The sequence below is a fragment of the Pempheris klunzingeri genome, chromosome 2 (assembly GCF_042242105.1).
Source record: "Pempheris klunzingeri isolate RE-2024b chromosome 2, fPemKlu1.hap1, whole genome shotgun sequence".
Lineage (NCBI taxonomy): Eukaryota > Metazoa > Chordata > Actinopteri > Acropomatiformes > Pempheridae > Pempheris > Pempheris klunzingeri.
In genome coordinates this window covers 15404869-15431332 of record NC_092013.1, presented here as the reverse complement: position 1 = coordinate 15431332, position 26464 = coordinate 15404869, and the positions used below count along the sequence as shown (strand labels likewise).

Sequence of the window (26464 nt, the reverse complement as noted above, 5' to 3'; positions counted from 1 at the left end):
CTGCGCCGTGGTAACGCTGATGAGAGAGCTAGATTGGTTACCACATGGCTTTTATCCAACTAGAGGCGCTTGAGAGTAGACCGCTTGGAGAGCCGGAGCGCAGTCGCAGGTTATCCATCGCCTGGTGCAAGATCTACCGTCACTGTGCAGCGTCTGGGATCTTCCTTTATATAGACGAGAGACTTAACAAAACCACTTCAGTCAACGCGGATCCAGATTGTTCTCTTTTGCCCCCACTCTCTCCTTTTTTTCACCCCCCCAGGATCAGGATAAACCATCCTGTGTTCTCTAAAAGGCAATTGTTAGTGCGCATCATCGCGGGAGCCAAAAGAAGGTTTGCCACTGATCCATAGGAGACTGGTGAGTACAGCGACTCAGTGTTACAGTATTTCTATTTGCCTGATCATGTCTGTGTCAAACTTGCACGCAATATTTATGCATTCATTTATATCTTCTTGTTGTTGTTGTTGTCGTCTTTGTTTTGCTGTCTTGATTTACACGTGATTCTAACTTCTTATTAGGCTACTAACAAAGTTATAAGTAGATAATGTAGCTAATGATGACAGAGTTGGTTGTAAATTTATTTCAGCAAGTTGTTATGTGTGTTATAAATATGCTGTATTACAATGATATTGCAGTGATATCAAGTTTTTACAGAAGTTAGTGGTTTAGTTGGGGGTTAGTGAAAGCTTGTTTTTTTTAATTAATCTGCCCTATCATGAGCCTCCTCATGCTGGTTTGACAACAACAGTGTAAAATGTCTGCTTTGTTCTACTTTATTCTATTAGTGTTGTTGTGAATCTTCATTTGAATAGTTAATGAGGCATCGCACATAATTCCTCACTGCTCGTTTTTTGTATTTACATGGCTTATAAATCAGTGTGGCTGATTTGTACGGCTGATTAAAGGGCTATGCACTTACATAATAAGTGAAAATGAATTGAGCTACTTTCAGGTGATTTGAACCTTCACATACATAAGTCTGGACTTTTCAATGGGCGTGGTTTTGCTTTCATGGGACAGTCCCATTCAGATTCAGCTGTCCCAGGAAAGATACAAATTCCAGAAAAAGTCATTGAATCCATTCAAAGTTTTGGTTATGAGGTCACCTTTGTAAAATCTTCTTTTCAAATCTTTTCTCTCTTTCTCCCTCTCAGCGGGCTGCTGGAGCGTCATGACAGCTGAGAAAAGCGGGCCAGTTATAAACGGTAAACCAGAGGATGGCAGAGACCCGGAAGGGTCCAGCTCCAGCCTAGAGAACGGGGAGTACAATGAGAGAGGCCAGTGGAACAACAAGATTGAGTTTGTGCTATCTGTGGCTGGAGAGATCATTGGTCTGGGCAACGTGTGGAGGTTTCCTTACCTCTGCTACAAGAATGGAGGAGGTACGGAAGTTTCCCTTGTCTGTGGTTGGACATAAACCAAAGAATCATAGTGGTAGGGGAGGTTTTCGGGTTAGAAAAATTGGTGGACGAAAAATGGAAGGAGGAGATAAGACGCATAAGAATGGATAAGGCAAGATTAGAAAAGAAACAAAAGTGTACCCCTGATCAGATACATAAATAGGACACGATGTGATTATTAAAATGTAAAAGACACAGTCCTGAGTAAAAGAGGTAAGACAACTTCTCTTATCTTCTACCAAAGGAGGAGGTAAATGTTGTAGTTTTGAAGTACCAAAACGTATCAAAGTGTGATTATTCTTTATTATTTCATCCATTATGCACAATCATAAGAGGTGGGTTCCCTCATTAGGCACCATTAGGCAGCACAGTATGAATCCTCCTAATAATCTGAAAAGGTCATCCTGCAGTTATGAGTGTGGCATCGTAGTGAGTATTTTTATCTCAATTTTGTGAATTGCTCCGTTTAAAGTCAGGGTTAAGGTACATTTTCAGCGATTGTGCTGCCAGACTTTTTATTCTACTATTGATCAACAGGTATTCATGCTCTGTATGTATTTTCTTTTGTGTGCATAAAGGTGCGTTCTTCGTCCCATATGTCATCTTCTTCGTGTGCTGCGGTATCCCTGTGTTTTTCCTGGAAACTGCCCTGGGTCAGTTCACCAGCGAGGGAGGCATCACCTGCTGGAGGAAAGTCTGCCCGCTATTTGAGGGTGAGAAAATACCCACTTATATCTGTCTTCAGGATTTTGCTAATTAAATTGAAAATGGAAAATCATAAAGACACAATGTGGTTGGGCTGATGAAACTCTTGCACAGGCACAATATATACGATTATATGAATCTACTTTCCTGTAATACTCATATATATTCATTTGTTTTTACAGAATTTATCTGTTGTAACACCCGTACAAGCTACTGACATCTACAAGTATCTTACTAACACTGGTCTAACATCTAGCCAATCACCTGAAGTTTTTTCCATTTTGTTTACCTGTAACTTGCCTTTTCAGGTATTGGCTATGCAACGCAAGTGATTGAAGCTCATCTAAACGTGTACTATGTAGTGATCCTTGCCTGGGCCATCTTCTACCTCTTCAACTGCTTCACCACCGAGCTGCCGTGGGCTGGCTGTGGGCACTACTGGAACACAGGTAGGAGGAGAAAACAGTGGATAAGAGAGGAAAGTCATTTTGCAAGCAGAAAGTAGAAAATATCACTTCTTATTTAATGTGCAATGCCATGTCCGCACCTATACCTGCAGTCCACTCTCAAGACTAATAAAACGTCCTTCCTGTATCCATAGATAACTGCGTTGACTACTATGGAGAAAATGCCACCAACATTACAAACCCAAATGCAACATCTCCAGTCATTGAGTTCTGGGAGTAAGTAAATTCTTTATTTCTGCTCTTCTTTTCATGTGATCTTCATGTTCGGTCATGTTCTTTAGTCTATATGAGAATTCATGCTCTGTTTGTGCAAAGTCCCATTGGAGAGCGTACCATGATGATGGCTTTCATCTCTGTGGGTATTAAGTATTAATGGGATCACAGTTTGTCTCATATCACCATGATGACATGCGTTGTCACTTCAGGCAGTTCACAACATCTCATGTCGTCCTTTAATGTCATTATCTGCCAGAACGTTGAAAATCTGTGAGAGCTCCAGACTGTTTCACTGACTCCCTTAACCTTTCCCCCAATAATTAGTCAGCCCTTTTCATATTTGTGTGTCAACAGGCCCTCGTAGGCCAGCTGTCTCCCAGCTAGAGCCATGTGTGTGGCAGAGGATCAGGCCTTGTCAGTGTGTAATGCTGACCACATTTCCTGTCTTGCTGCCAGTGGCTATGTTTACACTGCTGGGTCAATCCCATTTTTTTTATTAATTACATATTGCAGTCTAATGGTTAAAATAAAATTGTGATCTATATTTTTGTATCTAAATCAAAATTGAGTGATAGATTCTGCAACATGACCAGTGATGAAAACATCAGATTTGAGCCAACATTATAAACCTTTGAGGAGCCCAAAGGAAAGAGCCAACCACCATGTTGTTGGCAAAATAGCAACTGACCAGGCTTTGTTTAACCTTTGCCAAGACACACTGTCATGTTTTCTACTGTATATACAGCAGGATTAATATGTGAATCTTTACCCTGGTGCCCAAAGTGTTACATGGTTTTATTGTCACATTTTTGCATTTTGAAATATAAAGGTTATATCACTGAAAGAGAGTTTGATTAAAAGTCAAAACTGTCAAGCACATATTCTGTATATTTACAATTAATTTCTGTACATATACAGTGCGAAGAGGTGTGAAGAAATGCTATAAGAAAAAAATGTATTTATTTTTATTGATTTACAAAATGCAAAGTGAGCAAATAGAAGAAAAATCTAAATCAAATCAATATTTGTTGTCTCTATCCTTAGACTTCAAAACAGCATCAATTATTTTTGGTCAGGGATCATAGTCGGTGTATGATTAACCAATTATACCAACTAGATGCTAATCATCATTAGTTCATATGTAGGTTGAAACACAGTCAGTAACTGAAACAGAAACAGCTGTAGGAGGCTGAAAACTGGGTGAGGAACAGCCAAACTCTGCTGCCAAGGTGAGGCTGTGGAAGACAGTTTCATGTCACAGTGTCACCATGTCACCATGGCAAGACTGAGCACAGCAAGAATACACAAGGTAGTTATACTGCATCAGCGAGGTCTCTCCCAGGCAAAGATCTTAAAGCAGACTGGGGTTTCAAGATGTGCTGTTCAAGCTCTTTTGAAGAAGCAGAAAGAAATGGGCAGCGTTGAGGACGCAGTGGTCGGCCAAGGAAACTTAGTGCAGCAGATGAAAAACACATTATGCTCACTTCCCTTTGAAATGGGAAGATGTCCAGTAGTGCAATCAGATCAGAACCAGCAGAAACCAATGGGACCCAGGTACACCAATCTACTGTCTGGAGAAGTCTGGCCAGAAGTGGTCTTCATGGAAGAATTATGGCCAAAAAGTCAAACCTCCGACATGGAAACATGGCCAAGCCACTGAAATATGCATGAAAACAGAGGAACTGGGGTGCAGACAAATGGCAGCCGGTGCTCTGGATGGATGAATCAAAATCTGAAATATTTGGCTGTAGCAGAAGGCAGATTGTTTGCCGAAGGGCTGGAGAGTGGTACAATAATGAGTGTTTGCAGGCAACAGTGAAGCTGGTGGAGGAGGAAAAGTTTGGGATTGCATTTCTGCAGATGGAGTTGGGGATTTGGTCAGAGTTAATGGTGTCCTCAATGCTGAGAAATACAGGCAGGTACTTATCCATCATCAATACCATCAGGGAGGCGTCTGATTGGCCCGAAATTTATTCTGCAGCAGGACAACGACCGCAAACATGCAGCCAATGTCATTAAGAACTATGTTCACCGTAAAGAGGAACAAGGAGTCCTGAAAGTGATGGTGAGGCCCCAACAGAGCCCTGATCTCAACATCACTGAGTCTGTCTGGGATCACATGAAGAGACAGAAGGATTTGAGGCAGCCGACATCCACAGAAGATCTGTGGTTAGTTCCTCCAAGATGTTTGGAACAACTTGCTGAGTTCCTTAAGAAACTGTGCGCAAGAGTACTTGGAAGGAAATTATGCTGTTTTGAAGGAAAAGGGTGGTCACACTAAATATTGATTTGATTTAAATTTTTCTTCTGTTCGCTCACTTTGCATTTTGTAAATTCATCAAAATAAACAATGAAATTTTATATTTTTGAAAGCATTCTCATTTTACAGCATTTCTTCACACTTGCCTAAAACCTTTGCACAGTACTGTATACAATATGTTATTTTGTTACATTTCAACAATTCACAGATGAGTAAAGGACAACCTTTTTGGTGAAACCAATGCAAATACTCATAAAGTGTTACACTGTATTCATGTGACCAGGTAGAAGATACCTGGGATCTATTTGCTTAGCTTAAGTTTGAATCTTTCTGAACCCTTAAAACTAAGAGGTATTATCATTTAACTTAGAAACCTACACCTGTCATACTCCATATCATAATCATTATGCACATAAGTCACACTGTACAAATATTCACCCATAAAAAACCCAATTTGCATACATTTAAGAACACACACAAGTGTATTTACACACATTAGCGTTCACATCTTGCCCTTTTGGCTGACCGGGAAGGGACAGGGGGGCTGTGTTGGACCTAGCCTGTGGCCGGCCACCAAGAACATGTCACGATGATCAATGGCTGGTCAGGAGCTCCGGGGGTGAACTCGGTGGCAAAGATTTGGCAGCACCATGTAGCTCTGTGGCTCCGAATCTCCCTTCTCATCCTCCATCAATGCTGTTACCTGGCTATGCTTCAACAAACAGGAAGCACATTGTTGATTCACCACTCGGACAGGCTATGATGTAATAATTGCAGATAAAATGCCGTGTATCCTGCACCCACAACTAGAGGTGTATCAGCGAAAGGAACATTTTAGACTAGAATCCATCTATTTGCTTCTAATTGGCTTGATAACTCTCTGCTGCTGAGCACCATGCTGAATCGCAAAATCAAGATCAAGATGTACTACATTGGCCCCCATTGGGAAATTTGTTATGGACTCTGCAGTGCAATTCCACAATAGCTTAATGAACAATACTATAATGTGACCACAGAAAGGCCAGGACACAAACTTCTCTTCTACTGTGACACACAGCTGTATATATGGCTGCCATCTGCCTACTGAGCTACACAAACTCTGCAACTTAAGGACAGGCAGGGTGGCTTCTCTAATGTTGCCACCAGCAAGTGGACCAAAGTGCTGACAGCTGCTCCACACCAAACAAGGAGGTGAGGTGGAGTGAAAAGCAAAAATGCATAAAGCAGTTCTCTTGATCACGCTGTTTGTGCTCACACGTTGTCCCCCTAATGGTGAATTGTAGTTTTAATTCCAGGAAAACCACAGAGGTCAGTCGGTGTTCTGCTCAACTAATCCCTAATTTGGCTCAGAGTGTTGTAGTTGACTTGTCAGGTAGTGGTCTGCCCCTGGACATTATTTTGGCACAAACATTTCACCAGGGACATAGAGGGCTTTCGTAGAGGACTGAGGACTCTGCGTTCTGCATCTTTTATAAGTGTATCATGGCCATAACACTGGGGCAAATCAGACTTCTTCCTGCCCATTGATGCCTGCCATCATAGTGCAGCTGTCCCTCTAGCACACCTTGATGCTCAGTAGCAGCAGTGTTGGAGGATACAAAGCAAGCGGCGCAATGCTACCAACTGCCTTTACTCTAAGGTTTTCCCCGTCACATTAGGGATGCATCATGTAAATCAATCAATCAATCATCTGTATTTATATAGCGCCAATCATAACAGTGTTATCTCAAGACGCTTTTCCGTAAAGAGCAGGTCTAGACCAAACCCTTTAATTAATAGAGAGACCCAACGATTCAGGAATTCAAAATTAAGGATTCAAGAATCCCCACATGAGCAGCATCCTGTAAATCCTGTCCTGTAAATGTGTCCTCCTGGCTGGGGGTCTTCCTTAAGCCAATCTGACTTGAGTTTTGACTACACTGGGTGAAATAATTAAGGTATAAGGGGGATGGTGGAGACTCAGCTGAAGAGAGGAAGTCTCATAGCTGGAAAAGAGCTTCTCTCTCTTCACTTCCAGTTATGAGATGAAAGTGGATGTAAATCTTAGTTACAAGCAGTGGAGCCACATCTGGAAAGACTGTTGTTTTGACATCATCATGACTTACTGCATTGTTCCACACAGAAATTATTGTACAATTGCTGCTTGAAATGTGTTATATTACCTTGTAGTTGCATCCTCAACCACCAGTGGTTAGCACTGGAGGAGGAAGTCGTATTGAGAATCACAGAGGATGGTTAAAGTCATCCTGTAGTGTTGGTTTGTCCACTCAGTGTTTCTGTATGAGTCTCTGTGGAAAAAAAGTGGATGTAATTTTTTGGTCAGGATGGCCATAGTTTTGACTGGTACTATGTGATAGGATTGACTCACACTAAGTAACTGGGAAGGTATGTGTGAATGTCAGTGTGCTGCTCTGCAGTGGAGATTAAAAGCACAAGAAAAAATAATGTCATCACACATTACATTTTTAGTTGTCAAAATGGACCGCGCCAACTAGTGTGGCAGTGTTTGGAAGAATGGATTAACTGAACCCAGCAAATATGGCTGAAAATGACAACACTATTTGTATTGAGCAAACTCAAGCAAATATATATTTCTCATCCTCCTCTGTGTTGTAACTTATTTAGCACAGCTTGCAGATAATCACTCTGAGTAAGAGAAACGACAAAATGCTTGAAAAGTGATTAGAGAGTCTGCAGAGGTTCAGCTTTTTCAATCAATATTGCTTCACCTTTTTTAGAAAGTGTTTTATGAACGTGTCAAACAAGATTATGAACAGAATCTAATTGTAAATCAATAATCATCTGTGTCCTCTGTGCCAAATCAGACGCAGAGTCCTGAAAATATCAGATGGTATTGAGCACATGGGGGGAATGCGCTGGGAGCTGGCCATGTGTCTGGCCCTGGCCTGGTTCATCTGCTACTTCTGCATCTGGAAAGGACCCAAATCAACTGGCAAGGTGAGACTTTGGTGAGAATTTGTATATGAATGTGTGTATGCAAGAATACAAATCTATGCTACTCTGCTGTTACTGCTGGGTTTTTTTTTCCTGGAGCAGTTTTAATTTTCGTGTTACTCAATGAAACAAGATAGAGTCACAAGATAAAGCACTTTCCATTCTTGTCCTCAAAACAACTCCCTCACAGGAAGCCACATGCATTCCCCTCTGTGAATAGAGGACAACATGGGTGTCAGCACTACCCACTTCTACCTTTCCTCCCATCACCCGTTCCAATTACATGTCCTCCTTCAGGCTCTTCATGTAGCCTTGAGGAGGACAGTGAGGACTCTGCAACTTGCTTTGGGTGCTCAGCAGCCATTAAGAAACTCCTCTTAGATTCAACGAGCCAGAATGAGTAGAGAAATAGAGACAGAGTGAAAAAAGAAATGGAAGAAAGGGTGTCGAGAGAAAGGAGGAGAGGTGTGTGGGGAAAAATTAATGGGTTCGCATTGTACATGACGGGGAAAAAAACAACCCGGCGGCAACGCCTATATCTCCCTGAAGTGTCTTTTGTCTGGCTGTGAAGTAAGAGGGGAGAAGGCTTCTTCATGGCTGGGCTTTAGCAGCCGGTCCAAGATTGATTTCTGTATTCACTAGAGGAAAGGAGAGCGTTCATGAGGAGCATGCAGAGTATATCCTCAGCCTCTGCCTCTCTGTCTCTCTCTCTCTCCTGCTATGAGAAATTAACCACAGCTCGCTTGTTGCAAGAGAGAGGTGCTTTCTTCTCCACAGACCCTACAGCCCATTCAGTTCCGACTCTGCTAAGCTGTTTGCTTTTGTTGGCCGTGTTTGCCAGCCATTCTCACATTTAAGCCCTCCTGTTAGATTTACGGCGAGGCAGGGGCAAGTTTGACCAGTAAATTTGTGGTGGCTTAAATGTTTACCCGTGGTGAGCTGGAAGGAGCATGTGGAGCATCAAAAGTTCATGGAGAGATTGAATATTGTCCTTTTCATCTCCACAGAGATGCAGAGAAGGAGGGAGAGAAGGTTTAGGATGTGTGATCGTTTCATTTGACAAATTAAAGGAGGGATCTACGAAGCAGGAGACAACTTTTCCCACACTTTCCCTGTAGGCCACACTAGGATTAACAGAGCTTAGACTGGACAGTCTCATTAAGTCTCATAGAACCTCACTATTCAAACACTACGTTGGTGAGGATTTCATTAATTTCATACTTTTGATTCAGGTTTTGAAGATGATGGATGTTCAGAATATTCAGTAAAAGAGATCTGCTGACTGGTTAAGAGTAAAATCAAGCTGAAACCAGGTTTTTAAAGCAGTCCCACTCGTCCCTACTCTGTACCAGTGATAAAGATTCCATTCATAAAACAGTTGCTTGCAGTTGTACAGTAACGTGACATGGGGTGCATAGGTAATTGGAGCGTGCATGCATTTTGTGTGCTTAGGCCGGTATGTGTGAATGGTCCACTTTATCTATGTCTGTAGTATGTGCACACCCATTTAAATGTTGTGAATGAAGTGTGTGTGTGTGTGTGTGTGTACTCATACACTCCTGTTCGTGCTTCAAAGAGAAGCACATTTTCCCACACTGCCAGCATCACTCCTCTGGGCTTCTCCTGTTTAAGAGACGGGGCCAGAGGAGCCTTCTTTTCTTTTCAGTCTCCTGGCCTGGCTCTGCTCTGTCCTGTTCTGTCCTCAATTGGACTTTGACTGGATGCCAGCAAGCCAGGGGATGTATGTTGCCCGCCTCTGCCTTCCAAGAGGCTCAGGTCTTTGTTCAAGGGGTTTCTAAGAGTCTTGAGATGTCGAGCACAATTCTGCAAAACCTGAATAGTTCAGTAAAAAACTGTGCTGAAGGTATGTGTGATGTTTACTATTGTGGAGTTGACTTTAGTGCTGTGCACGATACCCTTCCAGATATAGATATGTGTATGTGTGTGTGTGTGTGTGTGTGTGTATAAATATAGAGAATACTGTTTCAAGTGCATCTATGAAAGCTGTGGCCCATGATGTCCTCTTATTTCTCTTGAAAATGCATCATGCATAGTACTTCTATATGTACTGCTATACCCATAGTCATCATGGAAGTCCTTGTCATTATATGTTAAGTGTGCTTTTAGTGGATCTTGGTACAACTTTATTTTAAAAGTCCACTGTTGATAATATATCAGTAGATATTAAACTGTGTCATCAGCTGATTATCAACAGGTAGAGAGAGTTATTTTGTAGGACATACGTGTGTAATAACTCATATAGAAAATGCACAGAATCTGTCTTCTGCTGAAATACTCTGTCAGATATCTAGGTTTGATTAGTGTTTCATATAATCAGTACACTTAAACCAATCATTATCAAAAGAAATGATTTGACCAGCCGTTCCAAACCTTTTCTGCTTTTTAGTTTCATTTTAAGGAGTTTAAGCAGAGCTAAAGAAAAGAAACTGCCCATGATTTCACAAAAAAGCAGACTGGATGAGATAAACATCAGAAACAAACTGATTGTTGTTTTACTGTTCCACTCACATGTGATTGTGTGTGTGTGCGCAACAGCTTGACTGTCTGTCACAGTCCTGTCAGTAGTCTTAATCTAGGACACTTACCTTCTCCACTTTTCTGTTTCTTCCTGTTTGGACATGTGTTTATTACTGTCATCTGAGAAGTGGTTTGTTATTATTGAGCTGTAACAAACTTGTTGTCCTCTTGTGTGGATTCTTTGAGCCAAATGTATCCAATGTCTGTCCTGTACTTGTGCAGCATTTTTAAAAAAAGGGGGTGGAGGAGGAGGTGGACAGGGTGGGTAGAGCCCAACATTAATCAGCGGTGACTATTGTTGGCATTGTTTTTGCTTTGCACAGCTTTATTTTGTCTCATCGTATCAGGTTATGTAAGTAACTCCTGCTGCAAGTTCTGACAGTGACTCAGTCAACTGTGTTTTCCTGTAATCTACGCATTAATATTCCAAGTCTCTGTGTTTTCACATCTCTAGGTTGTGTATGTGACAGCTACATTTCCATACGTCATGTTGTTGGTCCTGTTGGTCAGAGGAGTGACGCTGCCAGGAGCATACGACGGCATCAAGTTCTACCTCTACCCGGACATTTCACGTCTCTCTGACCCTCAGGTAGGCCTGGACCCACTCAGACTCTCCTCTATGGGTAAACGGGTAAAAGGAATCTGCCTCCATCAAAAATAGATAAAATGTAAAAGTGCTGCTGAGATGTTGCTACACACAGGCAAGAAAAGTAACAGGTGTTGCTATTTTAAAACTCATGCCACTGCTGTTAATTAGCGTTACGGTTACATTTTACCTGTAGATGGCGTACATCTTCTCTGCAAATACAGCTCTACACTGTCGCTGGGTTGCAAGAAACTGAGGTCCTCTGTGTTCATTTGATTAATCAGTCTAGTTGCACTGTGCTAAAACTTGTTTATGAAAGGCAGAAGGTATGAAAAATAAAGCAGGAGAGTTTCAGAGACAAGGCTAGACTCATAGGGAATGAATTTATAACCCTGCCTCACACCCACCTGTCTGGAGCTGAGTGGCTGCCAGGGGGACAGGTGGTGTTGTTGTTACTGTAATGCGATGGGGGGGATCAGCCCTTTTTTTTTTTATCCACTGTTACTATTTATTCACTGTATTGTACCAAAACACTTTCATATACAGTATAGACAAAACATTTTCTTGTTTGGCCATTTTATGGAGGAAGAATCGGTTTGCCAAATGTTGATTGGCAGCTCTCTTTTGGCAAAAGATTAAAAATAAGCGACTATCATTTGTATAGCAGTTATAGAAATTTGTTTGCATTTACAGTCTATGCCAGTGGCAGTGATACTACTGTGGATTAATATGGAGCCAAGATTGTCATAGCAGAGTTGACACTTTCTGCTGGTGATGAGATCATCAAGGGTCAAGTAAATAGTGAGTTTTCTGTGAGTCTGGAGGGGTTGAAAGATCAGGATTTGAGGCTAATAGAGGTGTTGCATTATCATATAACTCATACAGACAGGCAGACACACACTCACACAGAGCAGACTCCTTGACCTCGTCTGGAAAAGGCAGACAGCTTGGGTCGCTAGGCAACAATGCACTAGAAAATGTCAGTGGATGGGGTGTCATGACAACGTGAATCGAGATAGATGAAGTTTGAGTGAGAAAGGGATAACAGATCGGGACCCAGTGAAATAGATTGGACTGACAGATTCATTTTAGCCAAGATTTACCAGCAGACAGAGCTTGTACTGGATGGGCTACATTTAGTGCAGGATAATGTTGGAAACAACAGTTTGAGTTCATTAAGGTTAATTAAAGAAAGCAATGCTAATAATCTGAAGTTAATTCACGTTGGAAAACTTTCTGACATAAGTCAGAATTGGAGCTTTCATTAAACCCAGTGAACCCAAATTAAACAGCGATTATCTAGTTGAGCACCTGTAACTTGGCATGGCAGACCTCTCTGCTTGTTGAAGTGGTGTGCTTGGGATTGTAGTAAGAGCGATATTTTGCATTTAAATTGCATTAAATTACACAGTGTGTTTATCTAATCTCTCAATGTAAAATGCAGTCCTTAGCATGCACAACTAACTAGTAATAATCATTATGTTTAATGAGCATACCATTAACTTTCACCTCAGTCACTCAAAATATCAAAGTTTGCAGCCTTCAAGTGCAGATTTAAGACACCCTTTATTCTTCTTTTGAAAAGAGTCAGTTGGAAACATAACACATATTTTGAATAAAGACTAAAGCCCACACCTAGCACACGACTGTTATCCTTTCATGCTTGCAAAATGATTGGCTCTTTTTCAACCCACACATGTGACAACATATTACAGCATTTTCAGGAAACTTCAATCTCAAAATCGATCACTTCCTCGTGTTCACACTCACATCCTAGCTGGACACTTGTTTTCCGCTCGGTCCATGGGGTGAGATGCCATGGATGTGGTGACAAGGAAAAGTTGTTTCCTCAAAAATAACTACAAATTCAGTTAGTCTCTAACTGTGCAGACAGACAAGCCAGTCTATTTCACACAATTTGTTGGGCAAAGCAGCTCCTTGTGTTGAGAAAAGGTGTTAAGGACATACAGTATCATGCCATAATCCCAGCTTGGATGATATACTGGAGTATATAAACATTAACATTAACTCTTGATAAACTGGCTACCAGTTGGTTTTCACGTTTATATCTTTGCTTTTCAATACAAAAAATAGTAAACCTCTAATATGCTGATTATTTATTTTTTTATTTAATGGCTCTCCAGCTGTTTTCCTGTGAGATGACTGTTGCATTTCTGAATTTAGTGAAGTTAGAGAAAGACAAACAGTGATGTAGATAGACAAATGATAGATGAATGAGAAGCAAATGGAGGGACGAATAAAGACACAAACAGAGGCACAGAAAGTGAAGGAGGGTGATAAAGAAGCGCTGCTGTTTGGCAGAGGAAGACATTACTTCTGACACTAATGTTAAATTTGCTTCCTCAGGGACAATCAGTCCTCTGTTCTGTTCACCAGCCTGTATGTGTGTGTGTGTGTGTGTGTGGCTGTGTGTCACCCGCTCTTTTTACACCGCTGAACTTCATCATGCCTCCCCTATTCTCTTCTTTCCTATACCTTTCTCTCTCTGGCTGTCTCACCCTCTGCCCTGCACTGTGCATCACCCTTCCTCTTGACGCTTCTCACACTCTCCATCTCCAGCTGCCTATCCCTCCTTGTTATCTTTGCATGCACTATAACTGAAAATGTGTTGCTATTTGTATCTTTTCACCAGTATAGCAAGGTTATTGTGTCAGTAGTAAAACAAACCCTCTAACTTTCATTTCCTTAACTTAAACCTGCATTAACCAATGTTTTGCCATTTGTCCTTTTAACTCTGTTTTTGGTCTCTACCATCTCCTGAGCCAAATATCTGACTCTAAAGCTGCTAAACACTCCACTATGTTCATCTGCTGGTTGCCAACCTTGTCTGTCTGTTGTTTAGTGCTGAGTAGGTAACATTCAGTGGGGTTTTTTTGAGCTTTTTGGCTCTGGTCAAAAACATCGCTTGGAGAGCAGTGAGAGTGGCTCAAAAAGCAAAGTTGTGGGTGAAAACGCCACACTACAAATATAAGGAGTTCAGGTAAACCACAGAGTAGTAATTCTCTGTGGGTGTGTCATTCTTTTCACGTACAAATAATTAATGTTTCCATATATATTTTTCCATTGACAATATGAAAAATGTGGTTATAGCAGCTTTGATAAAATTTGTATTTGCCAACGTTTTTCACCTTTCAACATAGGTTTTTTGTAAAAAGTCTTATGGCCCATAAGTTAATGTCCTTGAATTTGACCATAGTATTTGCAGGAACAACCTCGACCATATTTAATGTTTCATTGTCCAAATATAACAATACTATTTTTAATTCAAAGCCAGGATGATGCTAGTATAAGTATAAGACCCTATCAGCTCATACTAGAGTTGAATTTGAAGGTTATATTATGGTCGGTTAAGGTTAAGGGTTTTCCATAAACAGCCAGTGTAATGATCAGCTATCCAAAACCTATCCAAGTTGAATTGCTACTATTATTGAATTGTACTGTCTGCAAAATGTAATCCTGCAATTATTCATTTGGAATTAGAACAGGAATTTTTTTTTTTTAAAAAAAACAGCAACATGTGTGTTTGTGAGAGAAGCCACTAAGACAAGCAGTTTCACTGAATCGCTGCCCAGATGTCACAACTTATCCTGTATCAAATCAACACAAAAATATGTTTTGCTTGTTGTTACTTCACTTACAACATGATATGTATTCTGTAAAGATCAAATCCTATTCACTGAATGGCTACAAAGTGAAGTGACGAGTGAAATCTAATGAATTCGTTTCAGCCAAATGTATTAATGTTGCACTTCACACGAATATCTAACACCAATTGATCTAATTTATAAAAAGAGTGGGATGTGAGGAGCACCTAGAGTGGAACATTTACATTACGAGAACACTATCTTACAGCCAATGGCATCCAGCTTTCACACAGTGGAAACGTTTCCTGGAGCCACAGTCTCAACATAACCAAACACAAGCCGGCCAAATTAGGCACAACATCAACAAGTGATTCTCTCTGAGCCTGGACCTTTAAGGTTTCCCTGCGCTGTGCGGCCATCAGCCGAGGGTGAACTGAAGGGAACATTAATGAACATTAGGAGAGAAAGGCCTGTTCTTCCACAGGAACAGTCTTGTGTTTGTGAGGTCACAGAAGTTACCGTGGTTACTCCCAGGAGGGAGCGAAGACCGTGCGTTTGTTAATTGTTTCTCGGTGGGGAAATGAGATTAGTGGCTGAATGGTGATGTGAGAGAGTTTTCAAAGAGCCATGCTGCATTAAGTTTGAATTCGCTAGCACCCCATGCTATCCTGTGGGCTCTACGGTCCTGTGCTGCACTACAAACTAGTTTCATAATACACACTTTACTGCTGCCTCAGTGAAGAGTCCTACATGTGTAAATCCCCATGAAGCACATGAATCAAAATACTCTGCCTCGTTTCCACATTATATCTAAATATATGATTGGCTGGGATGAAGAAGGTAGTAAAAGTCTTGTATCATACTTATTAATCTGTACTTGTCACTAATCATTTTCTAACAATGAAACTGAAACAGAGACACATTCAGAATGTTTTCCTTCAATTATCAGATTCCAGGTTCAGCTATACAACAGCGTCCCTACACAGCAATTTACTCACAGACTAACAATTCTTCATACCTGAATGACAAAATAGGTTGTTTTGTTTTTTTAAAATGAACATGCGACCCGTACAAACTTCAGGCAAAGCTCAGGCAATTAAAACTATGTGATTTATTCCAGAGAAAGATTTCCCACCATATATGACGGATTGAAAAAAAAATTAACCAATGTTAGGAAACAGGATGCAAAACATTGTCTGTAGTGTCAAGCTTCCTCCACTTATACAAGTTGGAGAGGACAGTATTTGGTCATAAACCAAAGCATTGGACAAGTTAAAATTTTGACTTGATGTTGCTAAATGAAAAGCCTGTGAATCACCAAAGTTACTGAAATCTACCCTGAGGGGAACATAAATGTTTGTCCAAACTTTTATTGTAATCCATCCAGTAGTTGTCAAGACATTTCACTGAAAACTGCAAATGTCGACCTCATAGCGGCACAAGAGGAAAGGTCAGGGGGTCACCGACGTCAGTAGAATTCATCCTCTGGGAACCATGACTGTCTGTATGAAGTGTCATGGCTCATATATGTTAGTCTATACCTAATTGGTGGACCAACCAACTGTTGGCCTGGCAGACAGAGCTCACTGTAAAACATATTCTAGTGCTATCAGGCTGTGCACATAGATCAAATTTTAATCGCTCAAGATTTGAGAAATGTCATCTCAGTGCATTGACTCTCTATTTTCTATGAAAATTGTTCGTGGTGTGTTCTGGGGATCATCCAGGGGAAAAATTTAGGTTTTTAAATTTATTTTTTCAATCTGTGAATGCTATGGTCTCAACAAACCCCCACTATTATTATATTCACACCCACTCACTAGAGCAGTCTACTGCCAATGATGGTATGAGTTAGAAAGGTATATCAAATATTATAGTAAACCCTGTATTATACTGCAGCTGTCTTTGATCCAAACAGTAGACAGGAATGGAGTAAGTGAAGCAAAATATGAATATTTAGTCACTGGAAGACTTTGTATCTACTTTTAGATTTTAGTTAATCCATGATTCATGCTGCTCCACCGTGTGCCTCTCAGAGGGGAAAGAAAATGGTTGAGCTGAGCCGTAATTTCATTACAAAGTCACTGAGATGATGAAAATCAGGTAGATGAGAGTTATCAAAGGAAATGTGGGGCTTCATCAGAGAAGATAAAAAATCACCTCTTGACATATCATGGTAATCTCTTGTGAATGGAAAAGCCTATTCTACTCACTATACTGTCATTTCATTAATTAAAAAAAATAATTTGTATTGTCAGTGTAGTGACAATAGGCTGAGAGATGAAGTGGAAATTAAACCTTAAGCTTGATCAAGAGCATGACATATCAGATTTAAAGGTTTCTAAAACTTTGATTTGTTTATAAAATATATATATTGTATTTATGTGTGTAGCTCCAATATGAGTCTCTCCACTAAAGGTGAACATTGTCCAAAGAAGTGAGCAGGTAAGCCTTTACAGTCACCAGAAGAATAACCTGATTGAAAGGGAGATTTTGGACCGACTTGTTCATCCCTTCGGTGTTGCATAGAGACTTTTTAACTTAATTTGTCACCCACCTGTACATCTACTGTACGTTTACGTCCACTTTTCATTCAGGTGTGGGTGGACGCTGGAACCCAAATCTTCTTCTCCTATGCCATCTGCTTGGGCTGTCTCACTGCTCTGGGAAGTTACAATTCCTACAACAATAACTGCTATAGGTAAGTTAAGAAATAGGTGGGTGACATTAAAACGAAATACATTTAAATGCAGGCTTTAGTATCACTGTATAAACTGGCAACATTTGCTTGTCAACATCATCAGAATACAGGTAGACTGATGGATAAGAGTGGATGCTCTGGCTCATTCTGTGTCATTTTGGCTTCTGTTCATCACACACACACACACACTCGCAGCCTGTGGTGCCTCTATATAATGTACGGTCTGGTGACAGCTCTTACCATAAGTGTGATCTCCTCTCTTTCTCTGTCTTGCTCCTCAGAGACTGCATCATGCTGTGTTGTCTTAACAGTGGCACCAGCTTTGTAGCAGGTTTTGCTATCTTCTCCGTGCTGGGCTTCATGGCCTACGAACAAAATGTTCCCATCGAGGCCGTGGCAGAATCTGGTGAGAGAATAACAATTATGTTTATTAATCAAAATCAAATCAATTAATCAAAGTAGCGACTTCTACAACTGTAATGTGGTTGTGTGGATATTGTAGACTAGAGAAAGCCTGTCTTATTCTCCGTGACTCCCATCCATCTTTTGTGCAAAAGTGGATAAACACAACTAGTTATATAACTCCACACTCTTCACCTTGGCTCTTAGACCACCGCATTATGATTTATTCAAGTCAGTATGAATGATTTAGTGAATGTGACAGAGTGAGGGATTTGAAATGTTTGTCTTGGCATGTGGAGAGGATGGAGCTTGATGTTTTAAATAATATGTTTCTAAGAGTCTGTGACCAAATGTAGGTGTTAAATAACTTATTTTCAAACAATCAGTCTTATTTCCAGCACTATTTCATCTCACCTCATCTCATCAATGTCCCCTTAGACCAGACATTGTGCCACTTTTGCTTTTCTGCATGCACAGTGTGTTTAAGCGTGTATTTGCCTTTAGTTCATGTACCGCATTTTTTGAGAGATGTTTAAACACTGAAGCTTGTAATACATATCTAGCAAGTAAAGTGTCACTTTGCCTAGTTGAGGTTTACTAGCTTCTGCAATGTCATTTGCTAGTGATAAAAAAATAAGAAAAAAGGAAACCAGTAAAGAAGATCAGAGATATAAATTAAATGAAAATAAATACATACATAGATATGTAACAACAACAAGGTAGAGCTCAAGGTCCCACCAACAGAAGAATGCTGTACAAAACTACAAATTACACTAAATTGCCTATGATCAAAAAAATATGAGGCTTAAACTTAAAAATCTTGTCTTGAATGTGTTTGAAAAACTCACACTTTCTCTAATAAGACTCTTGTTTTTGATTTGTTTTGTGATGAAGGTCCTGGTCTTGCATTCATTGCATACCCAAAGGCTGTTACTATGATGCCTCTGTCTCCACTGTGGGCCTGTCTCTTCTTCATGATGCTCATCTTCCTCGGTCTGGACAGTCAGGTGAGGACCACTGGTGTAACAATATGGAGATTATACATAATGTGTCACTTCATAAGTTGGAGCTGTGAACTGCTGCAACGTATTAAATTAGGGGAAGACTGACTTGATGTTTAGACTGTTCAACAGTATGTGTGAAGTGAGCGTGTAGATTTATGAGTGTTGCCCATGGTCAGATTTGGAAAATTTGATGTGAAAACATCCATTGTCATACCACGTATCCTTAACTGGGGGCTGAAGCCAATCCCAGCTGACATTGGGTGAGAGGTGGGGTACACCTTGAACTGGACGCCAACATATAGAGACAGACAACCATTCACGCTCACACTCACACCTACGGGCAATTTAGAGTCACCAATTAGCCTGCATGTCTTTGGACTGTGGGAGGAAGCTGGAACACACGGAGAGAACCCACACAAGCGTGGGGAGAACATGCAAACTCCACACAGAAAGGGTCAAGGTTCAAACCACAAACCTGAACCCAGAACCTTCTTGCTGTGAGGAAACAGTGCTAACCACTGCCCCAACATGCTGCTCCTGACGTGAAAACATATTTGATTTCTAGTACATTTTATTTTTTTATTTTGTGATCTCAAAAAGGGGGTTTGAGTCACACAATAGGGAGGTGAAACATGATCAGGACTGATGACTGATTTGTGTGTATGTATGTGATGAACTCATACTCGTAATTTAAATGCTGAGCCACAACGGAACACATATGTTTCCTTTAATGTACGATAATATTGTTGCGTCATCTAAGTTAGAACTAAACAAGGTTGGGCAATTAGTCCATTCATAAAATGTATCTTTTCTCATTTTGCAGTTTGTGTGTGTGGAGAGCTTGGTTACAGCTGTGGTGGACATGTACCCAGAGACCTTCAGGAGAGGCTACCGCAGAGAGCTGCTGATTCTGGGCATGTCTATAGTCTCCTTCTTCATAGGACTCATCATGTGTACAGAGGTAAGAAGCATCTATAGTCACATCCACAGAGTTAAAGGTAGCACATGTCAGTGTCTTTAAAGTTTTCGAATGGTGAATTTTAAACTGAATTACCTTGTCAAAACAGTGCTGCAAGAGGGACTTGTTTATAGACAAATGAAATACATGAGAAACGAGAGAAAGAAAGCTAAATAAAGTAGAAGGTTTCAGAAAGTTAATCCAAGTACATCAAATGATGAAATGAAACAGTTTTTGTGGAATATAGCTGTAGCAAATGAAATTTATGGCTATAGCAGCATACATAACATATTTTGAGCAACAAGTAACAGCACAGAGGATGCACATGGATGTATGTATGGATTTGGTTACTTGACAGACTTTTTACACATATAGAATATGATAAATTCAGAAAAATCACTACTGTTGGTTAATCTACCAAAGATTATATCTATATAATATACGGTCAAAGTTTAAATCATCAAATCAAATCATCATCATCATCATCACCATGTTCATCATCATGGCCATCAGTGTACAAGTCTGAGATGAAACCCAGCCAGGTACAATGTAGATGAGTGGTCAACAATCCATATGATAGAAGAAATCTGCTCCTCTACTAGACACTGAGTTGTATTCATTTCACCAGCTCTGCTGTGTTTCCAAGGCCTTCCATCTTTAAGTTGTATGATGGAAGAGAATCTGGCTCCTCACACTATTAAGAAGGTCTTTCATCCACTAAAAGCTTTTCATGTGTCACTGCTCTCCATCCTCTCCTACTGTAAACGTACTGTCCTGTTCTCTAGTGGCCCATAATGGCCATGAAACGTGGGGAAAAAATGTAATGCATATTGAAGTCAGTACTTCCTCAGTTTTTTGTTCGTTATAGACTGTGGCGTTGTCCAGCGACTTGACCTCTGTTTCTCACTGCCCATTCTCATCCCTGTCACCACGACATAATAATGGCCAATTTTTCACTCTGCTTTTACTCGTCTTTCAGCACTACCTGCACTCAAGACACTTTAGTCCTTTCTGCTGCTAAAGAGCCGTCATGAATAAAATGTCACAGGAAGCCTAGAGCCAGATTAAATCACAGCTCAAAAGCCCCTCTGGTAGTACACTTCAATACCTGGCTGAAGTAGGAGCATAAAGATAGTCACTGAGACATTTTGATGATATTCTTGGCTGTTTACGTGCAGTTTAGAGCTATGATGTAACCCTACTCTCAGATTCATGTGAGATTTTATTTATGGCGACCCTTTTAGTAGAAGCAAGAAGAACAGATTAGTTGTCTTGAGTGGAGGAAGTGTAGAGAGGATGCTAAAATGTGACCACCACCATTCATACTGTAACAATTGACACGTCTTAAAAAACAGTTTGACATTTTGGGAAATACTCTTATTTGCTTTCTAGCTGTCAATTAGATGAGAAGATTGATACCGCTCCCATATGTGTCTAATCTGGTTAGCTTAGTTTAGCACAAAGAATAGGAACTTAATGGATGACCACTGGTGCCATGTTATGTTATGCTCAAATACTGTATGAATTTGTGAGCCTTAAAGATGCTGCTAGGCATTTTTTTTTTACTTCTTGGCTGATCTGATTCTGCCTTTTTCCAGTCTGTATGCTATGCTAAACTAACCAGCTGGTGGCTTGAGTTTCATATCAAACTGACAGATGTCCGAGTGGTGCAGTGAATCCCAACATGTTTAAGTCCTCCTGTAACTTCAGTAATGAATATCAGAGTGATTGGCATGGACATCACATGTAACGCAGTGGCCAACAATACACAACAGTAAGAAGAGATAATGCCTTTTGTTGAAGTTGCTCTTTCATAGTAATTTACCTTAATATGTTAAACCAAATAACAGAGTGTGTAGTTGGCATTTGAATTGCCCTCTAAATAGATAACATGCAACAGCAAGACACAAAAAGCACCATAAACTGCAGAGATTCTGTTTTGTGAATACCACATTTGTTGGTAACAACTTTGTACTGGGAGCCCTTTGAGGCAATGATCTTTGTTAAGTATGGGACAAATCATTATTCATGACATCACTCCCTGACAACCAAATCAAGCACATCATCTCGCACGTGATCTCACTGTCTGATGTTCACGTAGAGGCTGTGACAGAAAACTGACACCTGTCTTGTCCTATCAGGGAGGGATGTATGTCTTCCAGCTGTTTGACTCATATGCTGCCAGCGGGATGTGTTTGCTGTTTGTGGCCATATTTGAGTCCATATGTATTGGCTGGGTGTACGGTAAGATAATAGTCCCAACTTAAAACTTAACTAGACATTACAAAGAAATGTTTGCTTGTTTATACAACAGTAGTGTGTCTTTTGTCAAGTGAACAACTGTTAGACATCATATTACAGAAAAACAGGCCACTGAACATTGTCTCATACTTTCACCCTCCTTCAATCCCCGCAATCATATTTCTTCTCTGCCCTCTGCTGGAGAATGGGCTCAAACACATGCATCACTCACTTACTGATATGCAAGGCACATAAATCTTTTTCTCTGAGATGTAAAAAATTATATTATGGCACTATAGCAGGTTACCATTCAAACAAAGTGCATTGTTTCTATTTGATATATGCTGTCCTACAATTTACTTTTGATGCCCTAACTAACTTTTTGGCATTCATTTCATCATTTATCAATATCATCAACTTTACACCACAGACTGCCTCATTTAAGCAGACAGTTTGACAATAAGCCCAATTATATTATTTAAGTAAGGAACATTTTTCATGCAGTGATGCAGAATGATTTTTTTTTCTCTTCAAAGAGCTTCAGACAACAGTTTGTCCACATTTAGTCAGCAGCTCAACTCAGACGGCCAAATACTGTCAAAATACATCAATCACGTCATTATTTTAATAATACATGCAGAAACTCTGAGTGACACATGTTTGCGTTTCAGGTAGCGACAGATTCTACCTAAATATTGAGGACATGATCGGCTACAAACCTGTCTTCTTCATCAAATGGTGCTGGATGATCCTGACCCCGGGCATCTGTGCTGTGAGTTTCACTGCGGACACAAAATCAAAAGCAGCAGTTGCATCAACAACAGCAAATAACATATCATGTAGATGCACATCAAAGTAATGAAGGACAGATATATTTCGTGCAATACACTGGAAAACTGCATTTTGCATATGCCGCTTTGACTAATACCTGGGTTTGGGATTAAGTCTTAACAAATTACACATATGCTAATTTTTCACATGAATAGGCTTTATTGTGTGGTCTTATATTTAATAGAACAGCATTTACTATGACACTGTACAGGCTCTGAATTCAAAGTATTAAAATCAAAGTAGCAGAGGAATTTCTTTCTCAAAATGTAAATGTACAGATTCATGCCATTTTTGTCTTCTGCAGGGGATTTTCCTGTTCTTCTTGATAAAATACAAACCGCTGAAGTACAATAATGTGTACACTTACCCTGACTGGGGCTATGGTATCGGCTGGTTCATGGCCATGTCCTCAATGGTCTGCATCCCTCTGGGGATTATCTGGATGATCTGGAAGACTCCTGGCACCTTCTCTGAGGTAAAAATACACACACGGACAAATCATGGACACTTCAGTTACTAAGAGGATATTGTGTTGTAAAGAAAAACAGTAATGCTGATGCCATATTGCTTTTATCTATATTGTCACCTTTGCATAGCAGTAATTATTCAAAATTAATGATGCCATGTTTGTGATGACCGGTAGCCTCCAACTAAACCCTTTAACTTTAAATTTATGTCCATCATCACTCACTCTCTCTCTTGTATTGCCCATTTTCATTTTTATCAATTCTAATCAATTTCATTTACAGTTGTAAAAGCTATACAAGTTATTGAAAGAGGAGCTGTTTTTTCACTTGGTAAAGGCTGTACCTGTACCACCTGGGCTCCTTGTAATGGAGGAAATAACTCAAAAGGATCCAGCTTTTGTATCTCTGCCATCTGACTTTCTCAGAGGGATTGTGACAAAGTCGAATGAGCTCCCATCACAGCTTGAGGGAGGATCAAATAAACAAATCGCAGGTTTCTGATGTGAGATAAGCAGTAGTGGCCTCTGGCTTTTGGCAAACCAGAGGCTTGATGAAAAGTAGAGGACTGATATCAGGGATGCCTTGGTCATGTTTGAATGAACCCCACATGGCATACAAATGGTTGACTGTCTAGGCAGCCTTGTGATGCTCATGGCCTATTGCACGTTGCTTTATTTATACTATCACTATCACTATGTCAAATAAATTGCAATTTCTTTACATACTGAATAATGAAGCCACGTTTTAACGATCAATAGCGTCCAATGTACCATTTATCAACTATTTACTTCCATTAGCCTTGTCGCTTTTCTATCTCATATTGCCCATTTTTCAGAAGATTCTTTTAGGTATGTTTGTGCAGGCTGAGCAGGAACTTCCCTCAGTGTGACAGTTTAATGGGAAAGATATCACAGTAGCTATTCAGTTGATTAGCAAGCAAGCTGGATGCTTAGTATGAAATTCATTGGATGTCCAGAAGACATACTTTTTTGTTTGATATGATATATACTGTTTATACAGGAACAAACCAAGTGTCTCAATGCTCTTCTATTCAGTTGTTTATCCCTGAAGTACCTCTAGACTGAATAACAAAGAATGAAACTAATAATAAAAATACAGCTCCGTCTAATGTCTGTACAAATACGGTAATGGTTAGGTGATGTTATATTGCCACAACTACTGCATATGGCAACAAATGGTTTGCTGGCACAGACATTTCAATGCTCACATACATTTTTTTTTAGTTCTTTAAACTATCTGCACTGGAAGTAGAATAGTGGCATGAGGATGAGCCATAACTTCTTCTCTCTCTGTCTCTCCCTCTCGATGCTCTCTGCAGAGAATGAAGAAGCTGACGACTCCCAGCCCGGACCTGAAAATGAGAGGGAAACTTGCCGCTCTCAGTCCCTATGCTGCCAACGATGCAAAACTTAAGGTCGATGGGAAAATATCCACCATCTCAGAGAAGGAGACGCATTTCTAACTGAGCGACTGACTGACCGACCAAGCTGCCTGCCGTCCTCACAAAAAGTCCAAGAAATGACAACAACAAACAAACAACAACATTATCCACCACCACACAAAACAGGAAATGAAACAAATGATTCGGAGTGTTATTTTTGTTTTGTAAAAAAAAAGAAAAAAAAAAGGAAAAGTTATGACATGATTAAGTAGTCTGCTTCTGCTTTGCACAAACTTTGATAACACATTTGTTGTTTTCAGTTAACATTGTGACTAAAGCAGCTGTTTCTTTCTTTTCTAACCATTAATATTTTAAAATCTATTTGATGACATACAGTTATGGTTAAAACTCGTCCTGGTACCTTGTCAGTACTGGTCACAATAGTGTCTGGGCCTTTAGAGCAATACCAATGTGTTGTGTTGTAAAAGGCTTACACTGTACATTTGTTGGCAGAGTGCTGTGCCTCTGTATTAGGTACTAGGTACCCAAATGTGACTTTCTAAGATGTAGCAGCTTGGGGACCATTCTACATAGTTTTGTGTGTTAAGAGAACATTACAGGCTATAGGAGGGCAAACCCAGAACACTCCTGCAAGTAAAACTTTGAGTTGTATATAAAGCGTTTTGCCATTGAAATCTTGGATGTTATCTGAACCAGCTGTGACTGTGAGGGCTGTGGAACATTTTTAGGCCTTCAGTGATTTTTATTTACTTGAGTTCAATGTTGTCGCTAAGCAACCTAAACAAAAACTTGGCTGACTGGGTGTAATTGAGTGATATTATTAGTTTATTGATCATCGTGTCAGGATATATTGGGTCCTTGAGGACTTTGCTGATTTCCATAGCACCGCTTTTTCTAAGTGGACGTCTCTGCTTGGGAGGCTTACAGTGATATTGAAGAGCAAATAAACAGAGGTCCAGAGTTTAAACTCTCCCCTCAGTTTGGAGCTACAAATCGTCACATGGCTGCAAATAGCAGCAAGTGACTCGCAGGCTGAGTCTAAAAACACACCTCTCTCTCCTCTAGCTGCCCTCCTATAAGTCATGGGTATCTGTCATTTCACAGTAATTATGCTGAGCCTAACACAGAGTGACAGACAGACGTGCTTCCACCCCTGCATTTTTATTTCCTGCTCCGCCTGTAGAGGAGAAGATGGACGCCCATCAGATGAGCATTTCAAAACCCATCTGTCTTCTTATCCCATCTCTTTTTATTCTTTGCCCTTGTCCCCTTCTCTTTTCGCCCGCTGTCTTTCCCTCTCATCTTCAACCTCTGCTTGTCCGCCTCTTTCAGTCTTTACCACTTCTGTGTTTGCCTTCTCTTCATCACGTGGAGGGCTTGAGCAATGACACAGGCCTTGCATGAAGCCGTGATGCAGCTGAATGCTTCACATTGTCACAGACCTATGCATCAGCGATAGTCTTGCTCATGATTAGTGTTTCTGTGACCTTTCTTCTGACATTGTAAAGCAGTAGATGTTGCTGTCTGAGCCACTGCAGGGATGAAAGCACTGTCTGTTCCTGTTATCCATTTAGCTGTGGGAAGAGTCAATGAGCTGGTCTCATTGTTGCGATCAATCTCAGTCTATTACAGCCTCATCCAATCAGCACTCGAATGCTTTCTTCCTTGCTTCGTCTCACTTTCTCACCTCCCATCCTATCTC

At 40.4% G+C, this 26464-nt stretch overlaps 1 protein-coding gene across 1 annotated transcript; it reads left to right on the top strand.

The window, feature by feature from the left end:
* The first annotated feature begins 1174 nt into the window (after window positions 1-1174).
* On the top strand, window positions 1175-24822 carry slc6a11b (solute carrier family 6 member 11b). Its single transcript, XM_070843898.1, has 14 exons — window positions 1175-1385; window positions 1982-2116; window positions 2417-2557; window positions 2710-2791; window positions 7877-8009; window positions 10999-11133; window positions 17333-17436; window positions 17718-17842; window positions 18733-18845; window positions 19666-19803; window positions 21942-22044; window positions 22713-22813; window positions 23177-23347; window positions 24679-24822. The coding sequence occupies exons 1-14, from the start codon at window positions 1175-1177 to the stop codon at window positions 24820-24822; spliced, it is 1836 nt and encodes a 611-aa protein (XP_070699999.1).
* The last annotated feature ends 1642 nt before the right edge of the window (window positions 24823-26464 follow it).